This window comes from Ruditapes philippinarum, unplaced genomic scaffold, assembly GCF_026571515.1.
Source record: "Ruditapes philippinarum isolate M1 unplaced genomic scaffold, ASM2657151v2 ctg1237_1_1_1_1, whole genome shotgun sequence".
Lineage (NCBI taxonomy): Eukaryota > Metazoa > Mollusca > Bivalvia > Venerida > Veneridae > Ruditapes > Ruditapes philippinarum.
Genome location: NW_026856058.1, coordinates 16155 through 43290, shown reverse-complemented (window position 1 = coordinate 43290; position 27136 = coordinate 16155). Strand labels below are relative to the sequence as shown.

The window sequence follows — 27136 nt, the reverse complement described above, 5'->3', positions numbered from 1 at the left end:
AGTCTGAACTGTTCAACTTAAAGCACTTGATCGATTTCATCTTTATTTCTTACGCATTGCCAAAAAATCTTGTTGATTATACAATAAAAGAGATCATTTATAATATCTGCGAAAGATCAGAGTACTGTAAAAGTGTTATTCCTCGACTGAATGTAATACAAGTATTAAAAATGCTACTAAATGCTGAGAGTCTTGAAAAAATGATATTACCTTTCTGCTTGTGTGAAGATTTATCGAACTGTACCGCGCATTGATTCACAACTTGGTTAACAATTGATCTTTGAGCAAGTTAGATGTTTTGGAAAGTATTGAATATGTATTTATTAAAATTTGATCTGATTTTCCTCTGATTTGTCTTCATGAAGCTAGTGTTTAGAAGATAAGTCGGTAGAGGTCCGCCTCGTATGTAACTAGAGGTCGCATACCTCCAACTTAGGCAGACGAGATACAATGTGACTGAAAAGCATACGTAACAAATTGTTATCTTTATGATATATATATATATATACGGCCTCGAATGAGTTGCCATATTATATAAAATTTGAATAAACTAGTCAAAGAAATTGATAATAAGTGAACCTCTGATATGGCCAATTGCGTTTCTTATTGAATCGGAAGTAAGGGAAGAAGCGTTTTGTAATTTAACTAACATTTATATCTTTACACTGTGTTCAATTGTACAAAAATGATGATTTTATATATCACTGGAAAATTAGCTGCGTTTAGGTCATAACTTAAGCGAAAAATATTAATAAATATAGTCTATATGACTGTTGTATCTCGAATACAATTTATTTTTGCCAGAGTTAAGATCTTTGGTGCAATGACTGATTTATTGAAAGCGAAATAAACTTCAAGATTTAACTTAATTGGTAAACTTCATTTGATTAATGGTTTTTGAATGGCTACACATTAGAAATTAGGATGCTTACGCTTCATTTATATCAAATAACGAGTCCACGTTTCTCAAAGAAGTGATTGTTCTTTTATTATCTTGAATAATTGTACGTGCTAAATTTACATAAAATAGAGAAAAACGGAATTCAAAACGTCCAAAACGACAAAATTAAAAATATACAGGCTCGGTCTTATTCTCCTGTTCATGGACGGCAGTTGTAATTGTAAACCACCGTCAATGCCTTCCAGCACCGGCTTCAGCAGTATTAAACAGAAATTCAAACAGCTATACTATCATTTATGTGCGAGTTAACTAAAGCTGATCTACTTAAGTAAGCGTTATGATTATTCAGCAAGAAATATGAGCCGCGTCACGACAAAACCAACGTAATGCGTTTGCGACAAGCATAGATCCAGACCAGCCTGCGCATCCCCGCAGTCTGATCAGGATTCATGATGTTCGCTTACAAACACTATTACAAGTAGAGAAACTGACAGCGAACAACATGGATCCTGATCAGACTGCGCGGATGCGCAGTCTGGTCTGCATCCATGCTGGTCGCAAACGCATTACGTTGGTTTTTGTCGTGACGCGGCTTATATCAATTTCGTTTAGCTTATGTGTTTGTTATTCGGGTATTATATTTTTTACCAAGTCTTGGGCATATCTCGGCTGTCGATTTAACTGGTTTTCCTGGATAACAAGCCAGTATACCAATTTCTCTGTAAGTGGGCCAACAGCTTATCCCACACGATTTCGGATATAGCGGTAATAAGACTCGAAATCAATCGGCACCTCGCAATAGGATAAAATAAGCGACCCCTAGGTTACTTCATATTTTTATTTGAAATAAGAGTATTATTATTTCATTAATCATCTATTCAGAAAAAGACAGACCATCAGTAAATTTAGTAGTACAATTTGCAATGATATAAATATAAAAGAAAAAAGTACTAAGTTTTATACAAAAGTGTTTATTTAACATTAAAACAAAAACACCAATAGATTATTGCAAAAAATAATTGATAGATGACATATTAACAAAACCAGGCATTAAATATATCAACTGAATAATTTTATGCAGTCATAAACGATTTTATAGAACATGGTTTGTAAAAGCGAATAAAATGGTAAGATTTAATGACCTGAAAGAAATGAAGTTAACCATTTCATAATGACATTCAATTCAAATTTAAAATTGCTTTATTTTGTATCTTTGGGCAAAATATTTCATAGATATTGTATAATAAACGATTTAAAAGATACACTGTCATGTGTCATAGTTTATGATTAACTCACCTAGTTATGTTTTCATCACATCTTTCTTGCCATCGACTTGTGAAGGATTAAATATTCCCCAATCATTAAACTAAATGAGTTACACATTTATGTATTTTCATTACATTCATCATTGATATAAACAATGCAGAATCATTGTAGTATAGAACTTTGGCAACATGTCTTGCAAAATAAATTCTTGACAACAGCTTACAACAAATATGCTATGTAACTTTGTAAAAAGAGGACAAAACAATTACAATTTTAGCTTTTATATACAATAGGCAAGACGAAGTTTGAGCATTTTTGATGATGCATAAATAAATATCAACATGCTACTTTTACTAAACGAAGCAGACATAAACATGTAATCAGAATATTAGAAACTAATTGAGCACCAATGTATGTCCTATCTATAGAAAAAGTTAAATATATACAAACATCAGTTTTGTTATTTCAAATTGGAAAATGCGATAATTTTTTTGTAAACCGGTAATAGTTAAAACGAGTTTTTTTCTTCAATGTTTTATTTGTTTTATCTTATACCCTGGATATTATAGTAAGCTCTCAGCATTGTATCTACTTCTATGGGAATTAAAATTGACATATCGACAATATGCCGGAATACATTGAAATCAAGTGTTTGATTTAACGTTTTCTTTTTATTTTGAATGATTAAAATATGTCTTACATTATTGTATTGTTTATGTATATGTGAAGAAGAACACCGTCCCTGAGAAATAATAACCAAACAAATTCAATCTCATCTTTAACATGATAAATTAATATATCCACCTACACCACCTTCCTTTTTGAACACCTTTTTCCTGTTTATCCTTAGAGAAAGACAATTTCACAAAACCATCCCTGATTTGAAAACTCATTAGTTTTATCATCTAGGATCCTTGTCACATTCACATTCTAATACCCTGTCAATCCTGTACAAAACACCATTATTTGCTATTATAGGCGGTCCGAGAATATCCGAATAAGTGTTTATGAAGAATTTGTCATCTTTGCCGTGTTTGAATACAATTGTCTCATTTTGTAACGTTTGAATTCTCAAAATCGTTTCTGGTGTTATTGCTCTGTTGATTAAAATTCTTGAAATTATATGATGCTGGATTAACTGAAAAGAATATGAAACTATTAGTGAAATATCACGTAATTGTTTATATTGGTATTATACACGAATGTTTTACCAAACTGAAATATAATGATAAACAAGACGTTAAGATAATCACATACTAAATATTGTTTAAGATTGACAACAATATAAACCGTGTATAATACGTGAGCAAATAAAGTAACTTAAATTTATGGGTTTAAAATAAGTCAATTTCATAAATATCATACTTTTAGCTGCTTCATTTATAAATAGTAAAAGAAATGGACAGGCTGATTATGTTGTTACAAATGCCAGCAAAAACAAGCCACACTATTAAACAGTTATAGACAGAGAGCAATGTTACTAAGAACAAATACTAGTCTCTGACTCAAGTAGGAAGAATTATTGTCACGAAAGACAAATGAAATTGCAACGTCTCCCTAGCACCTGCATAAGAAGTATTTAATCTTCAATACTAAAAACAATTGGTGTTATCAAAGATCCCGAATGACCAGAGACAAATATGTATAATCACTTACCATTTTTACTGTATGTGTTTTGTCAAATATTGCATCAAATTGCCAAACTGGTAGCTTATTGAACGCTTGATCTACTGGTGCAAACACAGTGAAACTAGCATCTCTATTTTTCAGTAATTCTGTAAGCTCTCCATATTCCAATCCTTTCTTAAAAATACTGTAAAAGAGAAGAATTTTTGAGTAGCACTGTTGAAACAGAGAAACAGAAAAAAAGTAATAGAATTCTTCAGAAAGTATTGTTAAAACTGATAAAAGATATAGTATTCTTCAGGAAACATTGTTGAAACTGAAACAGAAAGAATGCTTAAAGAAACAATGTTTGAACTGAAAAAGAAAAAAATGGTATTCTTCAGAATGAAAATAAAGAGACCATATTCTAAAAGAAAACATGGATAAAACAATTTATATTTCATTTTGTTATATGATTTATGCTACAAAACATTTGTTTGATTTTAAATAAAATACTACATTTTTTGTATTTCATAAATTGATTTCATAAACTGATACGATGATGTGCTCAGTTCAACTGGTGGCATTGACCTAGGCAAAGAACAGCAAAGAAATGAGGTTTCAAAGTTTAAAAACTTGTAATACTCAACAGCTGTTTAGAGAAGCTCGAGGCAAGAAATAATATCTAAAAAGACATAACAGTTGATGTAACTTTATGCCATCGCAATGTTAAGGGGGAAAGATTGACTATGAAGATACGACTTAAGATGTTATAGAAGACATGAAAGAGCTATTTGACATTGATTAATACTAACCTTAAATCTTCCGCATATTCTATTATATCAAAGATGTTATTAACTGGCGGACTAAGCACTTTGTCTATAACGTGGATTATACCATTACTGCATTCGTGATTAGGCGATGTAATTGAAGCATCGTCCATTAAAATACCCTGAAAATCAAACATATAAAATGCAACTTTTAGCTGTAGTAATACTGATAGAAATTTTATATTCGCAATTTACATATTAGAAAAGTGACTTTAAATATCAATTACGTATGCTTGACACCAGTCTTTACAACCTTTAACTGAATTATACATTATAGTGCCTTTGTGGCTGAGGGGTTGCCTTAAATGACTGACGCTAAGAGGCGACTAAATGGGTTCGAATAAGTGGAGCCTATGCATTTCCCATAAGACTCCAGCAGGTGAGGTGATGGTTTCGACCCCTGGTGTTGCTTTAGAGTTTGTGAAAATTTAAAGAATAAAAAAGATTTGAAAAAGTACTTGTACACAATATTCAAGAAGTTACATACATCTCTGTGTATTGATATTTTCATAATGTTCCCTGAATTCATGATAATTCCGTGGTCACCAACAAAATTATCCGTCTTTATTTTGCCTATAGAGGAAGCGTAGTCAAAAATTGCCTCGAATATCGTTGGATCTCTGGCTAGGTCCTGTTTTCTCTCTTTGGGTAAATCTGTAGCAAATGTGTAGATCTATATATATTTTTCTTGTGAATGGAAATAAATATCGAATTTAGAATTTTGATACCGTATGATTTGAGGTAAGCCAACGCAACTTAAACTTTGTTAGAACTTCATAAAACGGTTGATTTTAGAAAGAATACTCTTCGGTTATATAATTGTGTGCAAATGTGTCGTATTCAAATGAACACTTTAAATATCATAAGAAGAATAAGTTGATTATTTTTTAATATATTTATTTAAGCTCGATTGCGAAACAAGTTCTTCCAACTTGCATTAATCACTTTCGAGTCCGCTTCCTGGAACAAACCAGTACTGGTGTCAAAGTCGTGACCTGATTAGGGCTCGACGGGCAGGCAGACACCATAATTAATAAACCACCGCTCCTCTTATTCTAGAGGCGATTCAAGTTACATTTTTGGTTGACAAACCATCATTTGTATCAGATGTATGACTATTGCTTATTGTTAAAGAATTTGTCATTTTAATTTGTAAAATATACCACTGAATGCTTCGTCAGAAGGAGCAAATATGGTCATTTCAGTTGATCCTTGCAGCTTATCAAGTAGGCCAGATTCATAACAATATTGTAGAAACTTTGTTAATCTTAATTGTCGTGCAACTCCTTCCATGGTCTGTACTACAAATAAAAAGATGAAAGAAAGGTAAAGAGGAAATAACGATATTCACTTAATCCTCAAGAACAATATGTTGTTTCTAAAATTTTTATAACAATGAACGCTTATCTACATGATTACACTCCGGATATTTATTTTATAAATGAAAGTATAAAGAAAATAAATCATGTTCAACGTATGCAAATAATATACTTAGTTTACAGCATATAATGTATCAAATATTTGTAGTGTTACATGTATGCACAAGTTAAATTACTAATGTATGATGTCTATGAACTGAGATATCAAAAGTATAAAAGGAATCTTATGTACTTCACGTCAGTGTTGTTTTAGTTTTCTTGTCATTTGGGACCATCGATTCCAACACTTTTAAGTGTTGAAAATTGATAACCGCTTAAGTAGTTGGCATGTATGGATGTTGCACTTTTTCATTATCCCGTATGAACATACTCAATCAAAGCGAGTCTGCAATTTTCATGTAATTTTGTTGTGATTAATGCTTCGCAGAGATCACAATTTTCCAGATTTTTTTAAATTCACAGTAAATGGACAAATCCAACATTGTAATATTATATTGAATTAGTAAGTATTTAAATACCTATGCAGGGATAAGCATTGTTGCCGTAATAGACTTACTTTCTGACGGAAGTTGTATTTTATTTATGATATGAATGACACCATTTCCGGCCACGAGATCAGGTTTTACAATCTTCGAGTTGTCAATATAATGCCCACTTTCTTTACATTGGAATTTCATCCGTGATCCATCAAGCATTCGGACACTACCCTTGTCTATAATAGCTGAGCTACAAAATATACCAGGAGCAGTATGGTGTCGAACCAATGCTAAAAATAAATCCAAATAAACTAAAAATTATAAACGGTGCCAGATTGTGTGTTATGCACTTTATTTGCCTTAATTACCCATGATAAGACAAACCCAAACATATTTTTTAAGAATTTTTAAGATCATTTTATTATTTTTTAAGATTTTCTTTATTGTAGCGATAATTACGGTATCCGCAATAAAATAGTTTCTATCGAAAAATCTACAGACTCAGCTAAAAGTTCTGCTAACTTGCAAATATTTCATAACGTTAAGAAATTTACATTTTCAGATTATTATAAAGCTTGTATTATCAAGTAATTGCATCTTGCCTGCAAGTCAACAAAATATTTTGCCGAAAGGGAAAAGAAACAAATATTATAGACATAAAACACATGTTATTTGAAGATTTCTCTTTATTGTTTTCTGCTTGAAGAATAAGATATATAATTATTTAACCGCAAAGCAAACAGTTGCTCAAACAAATTGGAAGATGCATTTGTTTTAAACTATCATCTACAAGGGAACACAAAAACACCGTTCTTTGAAACATCCTAAAATATTTGTATTTTGTTTCTTACCTTCGGCAGTGATTTGCTCTCTAAGAACCCGTTCCAAAAGTAAAGGAGGCAATCTCGAAAAAGCGTAGTTACTTGGCGCAAAAAGCGTAAAGGGGCCACCTTCCCTGAGAAGGGAGAATATCTCTGAAGTGTAGAGGACCTGAATGAATTGTGAGAATTGGGAACTGTCTCTAAACATCACATCAGTCATATTGCCAAACATGTCGTAAACCTGCAGCATCTGTATAATGAAAATGAGTTTTAAAATTCGTTAACTAAAACCAAATCACCATAAGGAAGAAATTAACAGTGAATTCAAGATATATCATGAAAAAGTTGAACATATCAATATTTTATTTCTATTTATCTAATATCACTTTTCTTTTGTTTAGATTTAAGTTTGTTCACTTAATCATAACATATTTTTCATAAATTTCTTAAAAAAAACATGCCAATATTCGATTTAAATTGATATGGTGTTATTAGTTAAAAGCCGTAAAAAGTTGCATATTACCTGGTCAATGAGGTGGATTACTCCATTCGACGCTAATACGTTACTGCGAATTATCCTTGCACAATTAACTGTATGTACCTGGAATAGGGAAATAAGATACTATTTAGTATACGCAATATATGTAATGACAAAATAATAGACTTATAATTACTCCATATCAAACTGTTCCATTCTAGCATAAATAAAGTACATACAACAAAGTGTAAGCATATATTTTAAAACTATTTTCTACGTGTGGTTAAGGGGCTGCTTAATATGAGTATAATATAAAACAAATTAAAAATCTTACATCCTTTTTTGTTACTCTATTCGCCCAAATCGGTTTTAAGCCGTAATATAATGTAGGTAAAAACTCGGACTTTTTCATGTGGTCAGAGTGATGCCAACCTGGTACAACGTGATAATGTAGAAGGGACAGTGCGTTATACGTCCACGGAAACACTCGCTGTCTGAAAGGAGAAAAGAGATAAATCACTGGATGCAAAGAGATAAAGAATAATATTCCACCCTTTTTTGAGACGCCAATAGCTCACATTACCGGATTTGTAGATCTTGTTTTTAATAAGCGACCCTTACTTGATGAGTCTACTATCTGACAAATCGTGTTCGTGCCCTTTACACATGAACTAAAATGGTTGTGTTTGCAGGGCTTGGCAATTCACGAAATTTATTTTGCCTATAAGGCTTTGTTATAGGTCCAGTTATTTCATTGACTGTGATACCTTAACTTTATCTTCCCTAGCATTCACTAAATACATTATCATAGGAGAATGTGACTCACAAAGAAAGAGTTCTTTAATCAATGTATAAAAATTTTATGTTGCTATTTAAGTAAGTTATTTATGTAAAGTATATTTTTCTTTAAATATAAACGTTGTTTAAGTGTATGTTAAAATGCTACGTTGGATTTAGCATTTTCATTAATCTATTATGATTTCTCGAAACAATCATAATTATTATCATATTAAGTCAGAAGAAAGAAATTTTTGTACCTTACTTACTTCTGATCATGTGTGAGTTTATTAAAGGCCTCGTCAATTGGTACAAACACAGTATATGCGCCTTCTTCTTTTAGTCTGTATTCTAACTCAGTATTTGTTAAAAGTTTTGGAAACTGTGTGAGTCCAAGATCATTCATTGTTTCACGTAAATTTTTCACAGGCTGTACTAAAAAATCATAATATATTGTATATGACATATCTGAACCTATTGTCCGAATAACTCAAAATATTGCTCATTACTAAATTTGCAAACAGTTTTGTTTTTGCGATGGTTACTATAAATTAAAGCATATGTTATTAACCGAATTATCTTTTCAACATCATGCTTTTTACATTGCGCTATACTAGATATAAATTATTCCGTCAAAATGTTATACCTATAATGCTGATACACTGCAAATCTATGATATGACATAAATGATATGACAAGATAAAAATTATCAGATTCAGTCTAAACAAACACGTATCGTAACATTCTTAACACGCCTTTATGTGTTTATGTTTATTACAACATTTTCACATTATCTAGGGAAGTGATAATATCTATTTTTCTTAAATTTACATTTAAGAGATACAGATATTTTATAACAGAAACTATATATATTTTTTCTTAATTATATCAAACTTAATATTAGCTTAGCAATTACGTTTAATTACGGCTCATTATACCTTCAGAAACAAATAAAACTTTACTTCAAACACGACAAACACGATTTTTATAAGATTTATGTAAGGGTTTAAGAGACTGTTAGATGTTTGTTACCTGAAGAAAAAAGTAATATATGTGAAGTAATTTGTCATGAAGGAAGCAAAATATAAACAAAGTAGTATTTTTACTCTCATTCATAATACTTATTCACTATAACTGCACTTAGTGCTAAAAACAACATATGAAAAAGATGGTTCGGGTATTTGGCCAATGACTAACTTTTCAGACACTTTAAATGCACACCAAATTTAAACCAAAATAAATGCATCCCTGAGGCATAACGAGCCTTTAACATAACTTTTATAAAACGATTGTTACAAGAACCAAATGTTTTCCAGTAAAAGATAATTATATTATTAATTATGAAACTTACACTCGGGACATCCATCCTCCCCATCGACAACCCCATAACCGCAACAACATTCATATCGTACAAAGGTTGGTTTGCCACATACTTTCTTTAATCTTTTCTTGACACAGTCAGGGTAGAATTTTTGACCGGTTCTGTATACCTCTTGGATTGCACATACGTTCGGACTGTAATACAAATACACGCCTTCTATCTAACTTAACTAACTGCATAAACATATTATCTTTAACTCGATTGAAAAACAGATTATTACGAATTACCTATCACTTCCTTCAACTGTGTTATGAACAAGTTCTGCTTTCATATGACAAAACAAAGCCCATAAATCAAAATATTACAACAGACACTGCGCTAGTTAAACAAATTTATATTCATATTTTGATATTAACATGGATGACCTTGATGTGATTTGACTACACATGGTAATGCTTTAGTCTGAATTTAAGCAATGTTATTTCAGCTATTGATATTTTGTTCACTTTGATATTTCGTTAACCTTAGGAGTACACTATTCAGTGATGAAAATACACATGTTACATCTTGAAAAGCAGATTGTAAATTAGAGGAAATAAAGGCATAGAAACAAGCAAAAGAACCAGTAATGAAAACCAATTGGACAAAAAATTCGGAAATTGCTTCACCTAGTTTGAACCTTTTGCACTATATCATTATTGCAACAAATGCAGAAGTTGGCATGTTAATGCCCTTCACAATGTTTTCTTTTTATCTGAAGTGTTTCCAACAGGGGAAAACGTTTCAAGAGATTAATCTTTTTATCAAAATTTACATCTGTTGCATTGTTTCATCTTGGAAGTTTATTCAACAGTGTCAAAATGTCAAGGTTGGACTCAGCTTTGATCGGCTAATGTAATTTTTTTTTCTTTGATTACAGAAGAAAGTGCAAGCTTTGGAAAAAGAATGGTTGGGATGTTTTATCAATTCTGACAATTATTGTTTAAAAATGAACAAAGTATTCCCAAAAGAAATAGAGAAAATAGTAATCCATAAAGAACGTCCAAACCGGCAAAATTGAAAATGTTGCAGGCTCGGTTTGATTTAGCCTTTTCATGGACGGTAATGTCAAGTGAAAACTTATGAAACCGATAACAGAGAAACAGCCGAAGTATCATCCTGAGAATAGACAGACAGTGTGCTATAGATTTTCATTAAGAAAGCAGTTTTGTGAACAGGATGTTAAATTTCTTTTCATGTTTCGTGGTATTTAATATAATTCCATTCTGAAGTGAAATTTACCAATTCTCTTACATAGGATAATAAATGAAATTAATTATTTCAGGCATATATTATGATATTGTTTTATGCTTTTATTTTATTTTGTTCTTTAAAAAATGAGGAAAAAACAACAACAATAAAAAAACATTAAATTTATTTACATTTCACACCGACCTTGATATTTTGTAAGCTTTAATGTATATTTTATCTCTAAATTGATATATGCCAATGTATTTGGTTTCACTGCGAGATTGAATCAGTGTTAGTTTTTTCTTCCCTTTCTTTCACACAGTTTTTGTTAATTTTCTATAAATAAAATTTTACAAATTGAAATACCTTGTATAACGTCAAACATGCCATAGATAACAAATATTTTACCTGAAACAATAGCTTCATGTCCTGTTATGTTATGTAATGTTTCTACAAATAATCAAAACTGCTTTTTATTGATGTTGTAATTTGTTTGTTTTTTTTTCTCTTTAAAATGTTCTTTAACTCAATGATGTACTACTTACTGATCGAGACATACAATACGCAATGGAAAGAACAGTCACCTATGTCAAATACTTATAAAATTGCACACCTTTAGATAAACATTTATATAATATTCAATCTCATTTGTTATTTCTAAGTTTCTTTTAGGAACATGGTTACATTTGTGACAGAAATAAATCAATTTTCATAACAAAAGGTTTTAAACTTTTCTTTAATAATGTAGTGTCAATGTATTATTTTGCGATCGAGAGCTTGTACGTAGTATTGTATCAAATGATAACTCTTAAATATGATTATATGACAAAGAGTCATCAAATTACTTTATTTTGAACTATTCTAGCAAAACTGTTATTCACTTGTCATTATTAACATATTTTTATGACATTTAACGACGCTTATTATTTTCTACTGAAAAGAGCTACGAAATAAATTTTGACAAATGACATGCAAAATGTGCATACTAAGAGAGCAATTGTCTTGCTTTAAAAATCTTGCAATTCTTTGTCATGAATTGCACTATTGTTTTGTAAGGTCAATAAGTCACTTAATTTGTATTTTAAATTGTTGTTATTATAGTCATGATTATGTAATTGACTTATTGATATTAAGAATATATTTAGACATTCGTTATCCTGCAGACATGAAACATACATGCCTATAGTTAGTAAAATCAAATAACAATTGGTTAAAACAGAAAAAAGAAAACAAATATCCATTTATTCATTTTCAACATTAGAGTAACCCTGTATAAATTGATTATGTCATGGATCGCATGTCATTAAGCTATGCATTACGCTTCAATATCCCATCAACACCTCCGCCGGCAATAATCATATCTCTTATTATCAATACTACAATCCAGACCAAACATAAATCATTTTGCCTCATTAGATCTTAATAACCTTAATAATGCCTGACCAGGTGTGATTTTTGAGAAGGTAATATACCTGAAGAAATATGCCCACAGTATTGTATACATTAATTTGTGCGAAATAATTATTGTGAAGACCTGTAGAGTCATGTGTCCTGATCTTGTCACAGGTTTCAATGGCATAATTGTTAATCAACAGACATTGACGGCATGTTCAGAGGTTGACATTGCTAAATGAGAGTAGAGTGATCATGCTTGTAAAGTACACCTGTCATAATATGTCAAACTACAACAAACTACAACATATAAAATTGTTTGTCGTACGAGAAGTTTTATCTTTCGATGTTTATGATGCGATAATTAGTAAATAATTTTATAATGTTATTTAAATTTTTTTACTTGTCCAAATAAACTGATTGCTTTATGAAACTAAGTTCAAACAATAGTGGATACCAAAGTGACACGAAATTAAATGGCGAACATTTTAAAATCAGAGTTACATAATACTTGCATTTTAATTGAATTTTAACATAATCATTTGAACATTGCTGTTATTAGTTTTTGAAATTTGTTTTTAATCACAATGTTTTTATCCACCCCCAATCAAATTTGTACATGACAAAATATTGTAAGGCAAAGCTCATTTACATTAAAAAAAAATGATATATTGACGTTTTTTCTGATATATACTTGTTTGAAAAACGTTTTCGAACAAATCGCTCTGTAGATATTATTAAGATTTATGGGTTAAAGTAGTTATGATCTTAATGTATGCTATTGTCATTTTCCCTTTTGTTCAACGGGAGTTTATGTATTTATATCCATAAAGTATAGCAATAAATCAAATGGAATATGATAAAGCGGTAATGAAATACATTTTGATTATTATTCTTCAAATAGTTTTCAAAAGAAGATTTCTACATTAAATTGATAAAATAACAACGCATGCATTAAATAAAGCAAAGCAATATGGTTACCGTAATATTTGGTAATACAACAGATAGCTTAATATTAAAGTTGTAAAAAATAGCACAACCAACATTGCATACAATGTAAACATTTGAAAAAATGCCTATATATCATAAAGTATAAACTATCTTTTTTTTCCTCGAAACAATTTCAAATATCAGAGGTTCAGTCGAGCATTACATGATGTTAGTAACTTGCATTTTTTACTAAGATAATGACTCAGTTTACAATGTTTTATGCAGATAATCCTCTGTCTTCTGATAAAGAAATTCGAATGAGCCAAAAAAGATATATATTCTGTGGATATCCTGGTTGGAATTGCATTCATAGCTTTTTTTTTTACAAAGGTCAAATAGTACAACTATTTTAGAGCACAATGTTATGTTATATTCGTATACTATCTTTTAATTTTACGATTTACAAAAAAATGTTCACCGCTTATAAAATACATATTATCATGCTAGATATCTTGTTAAGATAGATTGCTTGAAGCAGTGTTATTTCTTGATTTAATATTTATTTCCACAGACAGGCACCTGGAGAGATTTGTGATATACTTTGGCAAACAGTTGGTTCAATGCAACACAATGAACCGATGTAGTGAATCTTACTTTGCCATAGGCTCTTACTTTATGTAAGACATTGCGTTGTTAATGATATTTAATAGAAATTTGAGCAAGATTCCGTTGTATCAAGATAGAATTGTTCACACTCGAATCACCTCTTTTCTAATACAATCATGCAACAACAATGTCTGTATTTACAAACATATAGTGATACAAAAAGAAATACTGATTAAATAATTTTTTAAATCGTTTAAACATTCATCACTGAAAATAAAAACCAGGTGATATTTATCTGATATCTATACTTTATAAAATCATTGTTTTAATATTGAAAACAAATACTTTAAGATGCCTGTATGGTAGAAAAATACTGCTATATTTCCTTAAGAACGAATGGGGCATTCGCGAAATCATTGCAAAACTGTTAAAAATACCCTATTCCATATAGAAACATTATGTTGTCTGGTTTATTCCTCTATTCACATACAATATTCACGTGTGTTAAATAATAGAGATAATCTAACTCTTTTAACTCCGTTCTGTTTAATAATCAACCATAGATATTATGGACAATATTATGGACAATATAGATTTATTTTTTATACGTTTTATAGATATATTTGATTCGATAAAGTTTTATACTCCTAAAGTCGTGCTAAACTAGACATATCTACATTACAATATTTTTTTTTTAAAAAAACACAAACTTTCAGTTGGAATGCTAACACTAAGTTTGAGTAATACCAATAGATTAGAATTATAAGTGCATTTCTTTCATTTGTGAACATAAGAAATTGCTTATTTTATGGAAATTAAATCTTAATACATTTGAAATTACGGTGTCACGACTTCATGTGGAGACAATTAGATATTTCACATTAATACTTTCATCTTTAATTAATGTGTAAATAAGACTTTTTTATTCATCAAGGAACTGGTCCAACTTTAATTTGAAAAGCATTTTTCATGTTTATTACACACCACATTAATTGTCTTCACAAAACTACAATTAATCCCAAATATTGCACACATGGTCTTGATTTACCGAGGTTTCTATCGCGGCGAATGTTAACCATTATAAAATCAAATAATCTGAGTGTTTTAATGTTTCGGGCGTCCTACAAGGTTTCCAATTTTTCACATTGTACAACACTGAAAGCTTTACCATCATGGCATTGCAAAGAAATGGATGCAATTATGATGACACAAAAGTTTGATGTTTTACCGCAGATTTGTGACACAGAACTGGACGTTTTCATTAAATCAAGGTTTATCGTGTTTACGCAGTTTCGACCTTTCTCCAGCAAGCATTAACATGCGAGGGATCGACATATTAATAAATTTAATTACTAAAAACGACTTCTTTTAGTCTTTCAGTATGATTATTGCGTTTCGTTATCTTTTAATGGACTTTGTTATCAATAAAATGAACGTAAATGTAAGTGTTTTAATTATAATATAATATTATGTATTTCTGTGCATCTTGTAACAACTTGTCATTCAATCATCTCACTCGTTTACAGTCTAACCGTTGTCTGTTTCTATTACAAATGCTTTGCAATTATTTCATTCACAACAAGTTGGAAACGGTAGAGTAGGAACCGCTCGTAAATTAATCAATCTGTAAATTATACGATTTACAGAAGTGATAATTAAGTTAGGCTATGTTATCTTTTCCTCGCACCGCTCTAATTCTTTGAAGTTCTCATTTATAGCGCATGTTTATGTGAGAAAACAGTTTACAGGCCATGGGTTTGAATATGCATCGCACTTTAAAATAAAATCTGATATCAAAATTTCTTGATAGACATAATCGTAAAAAAATCATTCTATTTGAATTTAATTCTTCAGAGTGGCTCATTTTATGGAAGGCTTTTTATTTTCAAATGACGACACATATTTAAAAAGAAACAGTTTGCTGAAATGTAAATGGCTTATATTTAAACATAGACAATTGTTTAAATTTATTCCTCTGAAATTTGTGTAAGTAATTGTGGTAATTTAGACACACATGTGACAAAAATTAGGTGATACAATATCACCCAAGACGTATCAAGTGAAAACAAAAAAAAACTTTGCTGAGGGACTCCCGTTGGTATCTGTGTCATTTACCATTTATATTACGTTATATAATTCACGAAAAGCGTATATTCAATATTGCATCTAAAGGAAGTGCCCTAAACACTACCATGTTTACTTTCTTGGCGGTCATGCAATTAAATACTCAATCAAAGATACAAATCAATAATTAGCTTTACCGTGCATAAAGTATATAACCTTAATTTGATATTAATTTGATTTCAACGTGTGTATTTAAAAAGATATCTTTGATGTTCTCAAAAGTTTCTATTGAAGTCGCATTACAGTCAAAGTTGCCCTTAATTACGTTTATTCATTCTGATTGATGGGTTTAGAATTGCTCCAAATTAGATTACTCTAAACATGTGTTCTCAAAGAAGCTACTGTTTCCTTTTCGTTTCAATTAGGGTATCTGTTCATACGTTACAAAGAATCCTTTAAATTTACATATACTTATTTATATTTATGTGTCTAAATTGAAGATGGGACAAAAATATGATAGTCGTATCTACATATAATTTAAATAAACATCGCTGAATGTATCTCATTGTGATCGACATAAAATGGTAACTCAAAACATTGATGACATTTGCAAAATATTGCTTGACATGATATGAACCTTTTACTTGCTCAAGTTGTATACTGAACAGCCTAAGTAAGTCTTATAAGATTTAATGTAAAAAATACAGCTACCGACAGTTTAGAGCCTGGAAAGACTACAGTGACATTCAAGCTGGCATGATTTTATACTTATGGTAAAGGCTAATCATTTCCGGTTTTAGCAGGTAATGGGGCCAAAATCTGTACGATATATTCATTGTATATTCACATACCACAGTAACTATGTTATAAAGTCCTAACCAACCACCTATATTTCAGACATAAATGTCTGCTCTTAAATGATTAAAGTGAATTGGTTTATAATGGAAAGTGTGTAATATAATAAATAATAACATTGGTATTATTTAATATTTGACATTTTATGAAATCACGAACAAATAATGTATGGATGGTGTTGGCAAGTGTAAGATACATGGTTCAATATTTCGTATATTTATTTATATTGTAGATAATAAGATGTTCTACATTATTATTATTCATACAAATATTCTTACTAAAACACAAAGAACTTTCTGAACATTTGTTTTCAAGCAATAATTTATAAAAATAACCAAATGATTTTCATTTCTTTTGTTTTTATCAATATTTGAAATACTTATGGAAAATGTACACATTGTATACTTATCCACTTAAAAGTAAGTATATTTTGACACTTAACCTTTCAACAAAATAATAGTCTACTCATAAAATATAGTCCAAAACGTTTGGTCGGATCTAAGCTTAACTAAATATGAACATCTGCCACGATACAGATCCATTAGCACCTATTAAAGATATTTCTATTTATGCACTTCGTGACCCTTTGTATAAGTTAATTTCTCTTAACTCAAACTATGAGACATTTCTATTATGCCTCAAATATTTAAAAGGTCCATGACCCTTTGTATAAGTTGATTGTCACTCAACCCAAACTAGGAGCGCGATCCCATTTTCGATGTCTTCAACCAACTTGTATACCCACAGAAAGATGACCTAATAGATCAATGGAAACGTTTTAAATGTTTTATTAACCTAAATTTCTAAATTCAAACCAAAAGAACTATTCAGTTTGCATTTTCCATAAAAAGGATTCATAGTTGTGGTATTATTTCACACATGTCTGACCTTGAAACTTAGTATTAAATACTGCTGTACCTACGAGAACATTATTATACTAAAAAAGAAGCCCGACTGCAATTAGCGTTTAAAAGGTTGCCTTTTGATATAAGTTTCGTTTACATGATACATTTGCCGTACGAAACATCTTAGAATTACGTTGAAGACAATTAAAATACCGTGAAGAGTCTGTTTGGTTAATTTGATTGCTTCTGGTGAGTATGGTAGTCTGAGTGTACTTCGTAAATAATTCAATTTAGAAATGTGACAATTAAATATATGTTAACAATCTTGATTTGTGCACTGTGGCAAGCCTTTGATGTTTCAACATGTACTATCTGTTACAAGGGTAATGTTTTAGACCGGTGGGAAAACAATTAATAGACTGTTAAACAAAGATGTTGATGTTTAGCAAATGTGAGCTTAGTTACATCACTCAGTGACAGGGAAAATTTGTATTCCAGATATCATAGTTTTTTACAATTGATAATGCTTTGCCGACACATTTTATCGTTATATCTCCTGGTTTCATTACCGTCATATTTTGATGAATATTTGTTTCTCTATTTATAAATAACATATAACAGCCCTAAATTTAATGCAGATGTATCATTGCTGAAAAAACAAACAACAGTCTGACTTTAATTAAATAACATACAGAGGAGGAACGTATTAAACACATTCAATTCGAACAATACGGATACCCCTTTGCGAATTACAACGCATTCAAATGGGTCATCTTACAATACATTGTTTACACTTGATTTCTTTTGTTTCAAGTTTTTAAACGCTACATCTGATCGGCCGAGCCTTTAAACTCATAAACCTTTAACTTTTATTGATATCTACACAGTGAGAGAATCAATTAGTACGGGTATTTTGACGTGAGTAATAGAAGATCCCTTATCTTTACAATTAACAAATAATGTATTAAATTGGGTGGTACTGATTGTATCATAAACGATATATTCTTTTGATTCGTTTTCCACAAAGTTGGACATGAATAATAACAAGGTTGTGTATTACTTTACAAATCGACCGTTCTTTTTATAACGTATTTTGATGTTATCAATTTCTGTACTTAAAAATTTGTAACCGTCAAACTTCAAGGTATGAATTTCATGTCAATTAAACGAGGTTATCGTTGTTTCTGCTGAACTTGTCATCAGTGAAATTATAAAACATATATCACGTCTATCGATATCCGGAAATTATACACTTTGCTGATTTCTGATTTCAACTTTAATATCCCTTATAATTTAAAGATAAAGTACTTAAATCATTAACTAGAAGGTACATTAATTGATCAGATTCGACAGCAGATTCCGAAATTTAAAGTGCAATTATGTAAAATAAATTCATGACAAATGTTTCAAATGCACGTTCAGGTAGTAGAAAATAGATACCCTCTTAAAAGAAGCAATACTGTTAAGATTTCTTTTAACAAGGCAGTTTAGACAATGACAGTTGATAATGATCGCAATGGTCAAAAGTTGATGATATCAACCAAAGAAAAAGAAGAGGGGGCACCTGTGGAGCAAAAGATTGTTTGCGATAATAAAAGCATTATGATGACTTTAATATAATCTTGATCTTGAACGATATTATCTTGTAACAGTAACAACACCCATGTTACAAAATCAAAGATGTAATATCACTTTGTAAAAGTCCTTATTCATTTACATCTTTTTAAAATTGCAAAATAGATATCTGAGATTTGAGAATTGGTGAATTCAATTGAATAATATATCAATCAACATAAAGCCCGCCTCAAACAGATATGTCGGAAGATTGGTATACAGATTTTTATACGATTTGAAAATGTTAGAACAAGTGAAGTGAAGTTTTCAGACAGCTGTAAAAATTTATCAATTTGTTACGTATATATTTGACTGTTGGGAGTACCAAAGCAAATGTTGCTCGCGTAAGTTGTAAAAGATCAACTTCAGCTTCAATGTTTCGTACTTGATAAAAGTGTATTTTTTTAAAATAGATCACAGATAAAATCACTTTAACGTTTATTCTGTTTAATTGATTTTGCAAAAAAAAGATTTTCCTGTATGTTATATCTTACCAAATTGATATTACAATTTCTAACGTTCTATGTTGTCTCTAAAATAAGTTCATTTTCTGATATTTTTTTCTAAATTTTTTTGTGAGAACTAAGGAAGACTTATCAATTGGCCTAATTTCTACTTACCCGTAACTCGCAGCATCGTTTTGGAATTTGACGTTGGATTTTCGAGACTTTTTGGAATATTTCCATGCGGCACGAACATCACTGTGAACGACTAAACATACCAGGAACAAAGTTAAATACCAGTGCCGGAGCATCCTGCAACAAAAAAATCAAATACCAAGATCAAAATGTTTGCAACAAATAAATCCATATATTGAAAACAATGAAACAACTGAACTATCCTATCGAATACTTGTTACATTGCTTGGCCTTAGAGAATAGAGAAAAACAGAATTCTTAAAAAAGCCCAACATGACAAAATTGAAAATGCCGCAGGCTCGGTTTAATTGAGCCTGTTCATGGACGGTACTGGTAAGTGTTAGTTACCGTCAACGCCCCCTAGCACCGGCTTAAGAAGAATTCAACATTCAAAAGACCAATGTGAATAAATCATAATCTTATGAAATGAAAGGGCCGTTACAACAATATGCATTTTGTAAAGATATTATGGACACTGGATTTGAAAATGGGGCTATATGGTTTAGATAGCTTGGACTCAGAAAAAACAAAAACAAAACGATACGATATATATGATATAAATGTTTGATCCTTAAAATGGAAACGAGGCTTAATTTATAAGATTACATCCGATAATGCTATGGGAACACAACTTTAAACACAAGTTTAAACGCTGACATTTCATTGGTCTTATTTTATAAGGTGTAAAAAGGGTCTGTTTTTATTTACATAATTCACTTTATTTAGTCAAATCTCTACATATATACTCGTACTGTCCTTAATACTTATTTTGTCCAGACTGTCATTTTTTGTATCTTTATTTTTCATTTTGTTTCAATATCAACACGTGAACTGAAACACAATAGGTTTTATATTGTTTCCTTAATTGAAAACACTACCAGTAAACCGTTTAAATTCGCATTTTCCATGTTAAAGTTTTCTTATCTGATACGAAACGAGGTATCTCGATCTGTAATTTTATAATTAGCAGACGATAAAAGTTAGGAAAAAGCTGTACAGCTGCTGTTTATTTCAATGCACTTTTCTTACATATCTGCAAGAGTCTTATGAACTCTATATGAAATCGTAAATTTGTAGGAAACCTGTAAAGATTAAATATTTTGCTGACTCGACATCTTTGACTCTATAGTGCTAGAAACATACCGTAGTAAAATACAAAAACTGCTTTTGATAAATACCATGCCGAATTATTCTCATAGAATATTTAGATTCAAATGAAGTAAGAAAAGAAAGGTCAAGGTAACAAAATATGAAGAAGGAAATATTTGATGATTTCTTATTCTGTCTTTTTCTCTGCCTTAGCAGTACATACGTTATGAACGGACTCAAGGTCTGCAACTAAAAAACTTTGTTTTTTGCTCTCAATTTTTTAACAAAATTGTAAAACTATTTCTTAAAGACACTTAAAATGAGTTCCTTCCTGGAACAGGTTGCAGTTTTGTAGAATGTTTCAGTTTCTCAGTGCTGAGGAAAAGTATAATCCAATACTTTGGTAATAATGGCAAAACGTTGCAACCATTGAATCAGATACACAATTATAAATTACTTTCAAGTGCATGTGGGCATTATCAAAGATGTAGAAATCCGCTGATAAAGCACTGATTTAACTGATGCAGACTATTTAAATCATATCAAACTACAACGAAAGAATTCAAAGATAGTTCTCTCTAGAAGATTCAAAATCAGTTTGTATCTTCAATCATTATATTCCTTATTGCTTAAAAGCTCATTATGTCACAGAAATGCCGTCAATTTAATTTCTTGGTATCATGTTACAATTTCCAAACATATACTCATTTCCTATACACATGAACTAACTTTTGTTTCATTGCTTTATCAGCAATTAGTGATATTATATTATCCCTCATGTACAGACTCAATCAAACCGAGTCTGCAATTCTCTTGTAATCTTGTTGTGATTAATGCTTCCGAGGGATCACTTTGTTTACAGATTTTTATAATAAATCAGTATTCTTTATGGAAGTCAAAATACTACTTTGCTTATATTTTCATTCCTTTACGACACATCACTGCACGTTCAGCATATCAACATACTCTAAATTCATTACTGAAACATTATTAAACACATATTTGGCATTTAAAAGAATTGTTAAATATCGATTTCTGAGGCATACTGTGCCTTGAAGAAATTCATTTGGTATGCAGACAAATTCTACAAACGTTAAACATGCAACCCCTTTTAAAACAAAAGCATGTCCTGAGGAGTATTTCTACTTGTGGTATGTGTAAAACATTTATCAAGATACGTTAATAATTTTAATGCTACACTAGGTCAAGTCATAGAATTGAAAATTTATAATTTGGCTCTTAAAACTTACAAAACATGTACAACGAATTATAAGAAAAACACAAAATGGATAAGCAGTATCTCTAAAACGTTTATTTTAATACACTACAATTAATGGTCTTGATATGTTTGTAGATATGTGATCATTTAGGACTTTAGTCCTCATACACATGTTTTATCGTACTTTTATCAGTTCACTGCATAGATTAGTGTTATGATTGTTGATGATTTTATCTTTACAGGTTTCCAACAAATTTACTTTACGAATATGTATGTATATATATCATAAATCGTTTTTGATCTCGCATTTCGAGCCCAATGGTAATTAGTCATTCACCGCTGAAACAAAAATCATTTACGTTTAGAAGTCCGGCACTTGCAGAGAAAATGGTAAAAACTAGTTAGTTATAGAGGAAAGCTGGTAATAAAAAGTATTATTTATTGTATTGTTTAGTTATGTACTGAAAAGAAATATAAAATGCCTACTACCGGTATAATGTAATTGAAAGGAAACCAAGTTCTAGTAAATTAGCGTTTGTAAAGCATAAACCATTGATACGGCATATAGCAGTTATCTATGCAGTGAACTGATAAGCTTTGTAAATTGGTCTAGACATTTAAATCATGCAACAAGTTGTTAGAACCACCTTCAAGATCAGAGAGTAGACAGGAACACTTTCATTATGAAATTAGAGGGAAAAAACGACTCGTTACCTACAGCATATACGATGAGGCTTAACTGAAAGGCATGAAATTAGCACACATATATTGTAATTTGAATTTTATTTGAAACGTTTAACGTGAGCTATGTGATGCAATGAGTATTTGTTTGATGAGCGACAGATGGGAAATGCAAGAAAAATGATCAAAACGTTTTTTTTTTCGACGTGGAGGTCGTAAGCGACTTTTATCTGTAGGAAATGAAAGAAATAAAGGAAATTAGGCTTTAACAAATCGTTATTTATGTGCAAAAAATGTGTAGAGTATTTGAAATAGAATTCAGCAAATTTACTTCTTATAATCGAGTATATTTGTCCAAACATATTATTTTAGTTTTCTAAAGCTCGATGGACAAAAATAGAGAAAAACCGAATCTCTTAACAACGCCCAAAACGGGACAAATAAAAATTATGCAGACACAGTTTGATTGTGCTAGAGTTCATGGCCGGAAGTGGTATAACAAGCAGAGAAAGCAATGACATTAAACCGTTGCAGATATTATTGAGTCCAGTCGTCATATCTGATTTCGAAGGAAAATTTTACAAACATTGCAAACAAAAATATAAAATATTCAACTTTTGATGTTTTCTCTAAGCATAAAGATATCAACCAAATCTAACCTTGGTGATTTGACATCATTCATAAAGACAGTTTAAATATCATATCATGTTTAAAGCCATTTATGCAAATTTAGACCGAAACTGTAAATTTTAGACGCTGACGGTCATTTTCAATTAAAGCAGTACTTGAAGACTATCATATTTCATTTTAATACTACCAAAGTTCGTGTCCTCTGACATCACTAGAGTGTGTTCCCGTGACAAACCCCAGCTTAAACGAAAACTTAAAAATCTTTCATTTAATTCTTGTTTAAGAGTCTTCATTTAATTTTTGAAGTTTGACCATAAAATGCTAATAATGTATGAAGATAAGTTAAGTACACACATTTTATGTAGAACTTATCATATAATTAGATTACTCTTTACAGTAAGATTGTTTCCCCTTTCGACATTAAACTTTGCTAAATTTGTTTACTATTTTTGTATATATTCAATACATATAAATAATTTTTCAGTAATGCATTTTTACATCACTTAGTAAAGTTAGTTAAAATTGACATCCATTTTATGCATTATTGGGCTAAGAATAAAGAAGTAAAGTTAGTTACAAACTAAGGTTAATCCGATACATATAGTACACCAAATAGCAGTAGAACATACTGTGTGAAAAGGTGAAAATGACATAGACAAAAAATGAAAAGAAAAGAGTGTTAATGACATAATTTTTCGCTTAAGCTTGAATATTATGAGAAAAACGTTTGCTTTCCAGCTGGGGAAACAATTACTGTGAGGCTGAAATTATTCCATCACTTAGTACATATTAATATATGTTACCAGGATATTCTTTCTTACAGTATTTGGTTGTTAGAGTTTCAAAAACCTTCTCAGCTCTTTCCGTATTCCTGATTGTACCATTTATATCAGATTAGTGCCTAAATGGTGATATGATATGAAACTTTGTAAAACGTTCGTTTGAAATTCAAACAAATCACAGATTTCTCAGAATATGACATTATTAATAGAAAGGGTGTTAAAAGTCAGCAGTTTTTTTTTTTATAAATTGTTCTCGGATTTTCTTGGTATAAAGTACAGAGTGGCAAAAGTTCAGGTAAAATATAAAACAAATATGTTATGTTTTTATCACTTTTCAACGACGCCGTTTATTTCAACCTCCACTTGAGTACAAGTTAATTAGGACCACGCGTGCTTTCTGTCGTCAAGAATACTCTAAAGACATAAAAAAGCGCTTCTTTACAGACACATTTTTACCTCTTATGTTTTTATGAATGGATATATTTTATGGATATCAATATTTACTAAAAAAATGTAATAGTTTATCAGATAGAACCCCAAACAAAACAATACGTCTTTCCGCACGTGATGTATCAGCTTAATTAACTTGCAATAGCAAATTAAAACCAGATTACCTCCTGCCAACACCCCGATATAACATCACACTTGATGGCAATATCTCGTTTGTTAACTGTCACATAACTGCTATGCACAAATAACTGTAAATACGCATTCATTCAATTTTTCATTCATGGTTTAATGTATTAATTATTTCTATATTTAGTTTTTCCCCCATCGTTTTATCTGATTATCCCTCCTTTTGTCGCAGTCGTTTATCTTTGACCATCTAACATTTAAATGTCCGCGTGTGACGGGAATTATTATAATTCATACAGATATGATTTTTATGCAAAATTAGACCGTACCAAAAGTAATAAACCTATCCAATTTAATTATACGATAGGTAATATTGTATTAACATCTGTTTATTATGGTTTTGAAGATGGTCTTTTAACGGTTCATCAGTTAAATCTATAATTCATGACTCTACCCATCTACAGATGTAACCTCCTTTTTACCTGATAAAATGTATAGATATATATCTGTCGCAGGCGATTAATGCACGCTAGGATTAACGGTTACGTTTTTACATCGCAGTTTGTATGAAATGTTAATATTCTATGTAAATATCATTGCCCCAGAGTAACAATATGGGTGGTTTATAAGAACCATGTCTCCAGAATGATAAGAATGATTATTTGCCTGTAAGGGTTTCTCTTACTTTTCTGTCGCTTAAAATCTGTACTTAAGACATATTTAAGAGGTAAGATAGATGTATCAGTTTACAAACTGTTAAATGTTGTTTTTTTTTGAAAATCGTCGGGAGTGAAAATGCAGTGGCTGAACAAATGACTCAAAAATCTAGTTTCAATATTTTATCGATCATGTGCTTATAGCAACTGTTCAATCTTTCTCAAACTAATCATCCCCTACCCAACTTTTCACTCCCCCTTAAACAGAAACACACATTAGAAAAGTTTGATTTAGAGGAAAAATACTTCGTGTCGAAATTGCTGTAATATTTATTATCATTACAAGACACTTATTTACGTTTTTGTCATATCTATATCTAACCGATGTACGAAATTTAAAATTGACAACATTTTTATTACTAATTTTAAAGATTTTAGGGCTATTTATTTTCAATAGAATCCAGATTATGCATTTTTATACGTTTTAAAAGTTAACTCTCAATATATATAGCTCATGCAAGTGTGCATTTTTTGTATATTACGCTAAACCATATTTTTTTTTCAAAATTATTGTACCAGTAATTAAAAGATGAAAACAGATTCAAATTTGAAAATATCTCATCACTTTAATACATACATTATGTATAATAAAGCCACTAAAGATAAAGTAAAATATTCGTAAATTAATAAATTATAAAGAAATAGATAAATATTAATTAAGGTAAAGATTTCATTTTCTAATCACATGTATTACTTATTTATTATTTATGTCAATGTTTCTTTATCATTAAGTCAAACACTTACTTGTTCAATTATTATTCCGATATGTTAAAACGTTATAATTGTGAACCGTATCTCAAAAGATTCTCCCTACCTTCCCAATGTGAATTAACAACTGAATTTGTTTGTAAGTAACACGTACATTTACTACAGCCCTATCTTATTACACTCTTAACTCGAGTAATTTCGGGGTTGATTTGCATACAAGTTTCGCTATCGAAGAGTTAAAACTGGAATGCTCTATTTTACGCGTTGAAGAAAAAGTAGACAATTTTCTATTAATAGGAAAATATAAATATTATTGTTATGCAATGTCTGTAAACTTGACAGTATGTATACACTCATGCTACATACGTCTTATTACAGGATGCAATCGTCCAAATATAATATTTATGTTTAACTAGAAGCAAGTTGATGTAGGCAAGTTTGATTTTAGAAGTTGTAGTATTGAGTTAAAAACGTTTTTTTTATCTGTGAGAACAGTTTCTGTTTTAATGGTTTTTAACGTAAGATTTCCTCATTTTTAAACACTATGTTCATTAGATATAATTTGTTTATCATATAATTTATTGTATGGGAATTTAATGGATAAAAACTTTGCGTTATTTAAGGGTAAATTATGTAGTTAAGAAGAGGAAAATACGGGAATCACGTTTTCTTTTCACTGTAATTAGCATTATAATATGCGTTATAAC

The 27136-nt window shown here is 30.4% G+C and overlaps 1 protein-coding gene across 1 annotated transcript; it reads right to left on the bottom strand.

The window, feature by feature from the left end:
• Nucleotides 1–1832: 1832 nt before the first annotated feature.
• LOC132745275 (periostin-like) lies at nt 1833–26683 on the bottom strand. Its single transcript, XM_060734149.1, has 13 exons — nt 26466–26683; nt 20011–20145; nt 9885–10048; nt 8803–8968; nt 8091–8250; nt 7802–7879; nt 7309–7528; nt 6538–6747; nt 5766–5903; nt 5090–5256; nt 4588–4724; nt 3824–3980; nt 1833–3305 (listed from the first exon to the last, which is right to left on the bottom strand). Exons 2-13 carry the CDS (start codon nt 20142–20144, stop codon nt 3069–3071), a joined length of 1968 nt encoding a protein of 655 aa, XP_060590132.1. The 5' UTR covers nt 20145; nt 26466–26683; the 3' UTR covers nt 1833–3068.
• Between the last annotated feature and the right edge of the window lie 453 nt (nt 26684–27136).

Coding starts and splice junctions, on each gene's coding strand:
- LOC132745275 (XM_060734149.1), bottom strand. CDS start 20,144: ATGCTCCGGCACTGGTATTTAACTTTGTTCCTGGTATGTTTAGTCGTT. Junction 8,251..8,802: donor AAACTCACACATGATCAGAA/GTAAGTAAGGTA, acceptor TTCTCCTTTCAG/ACAGCGAGTGTTTCCGTGGA. Junction 3,306..3,823: donor AAACACATACAGTAAAAATG/GTAAGTGATTAT, acceptor TATTCTTTTCAG/TTAATCCAGCATCATATAAT.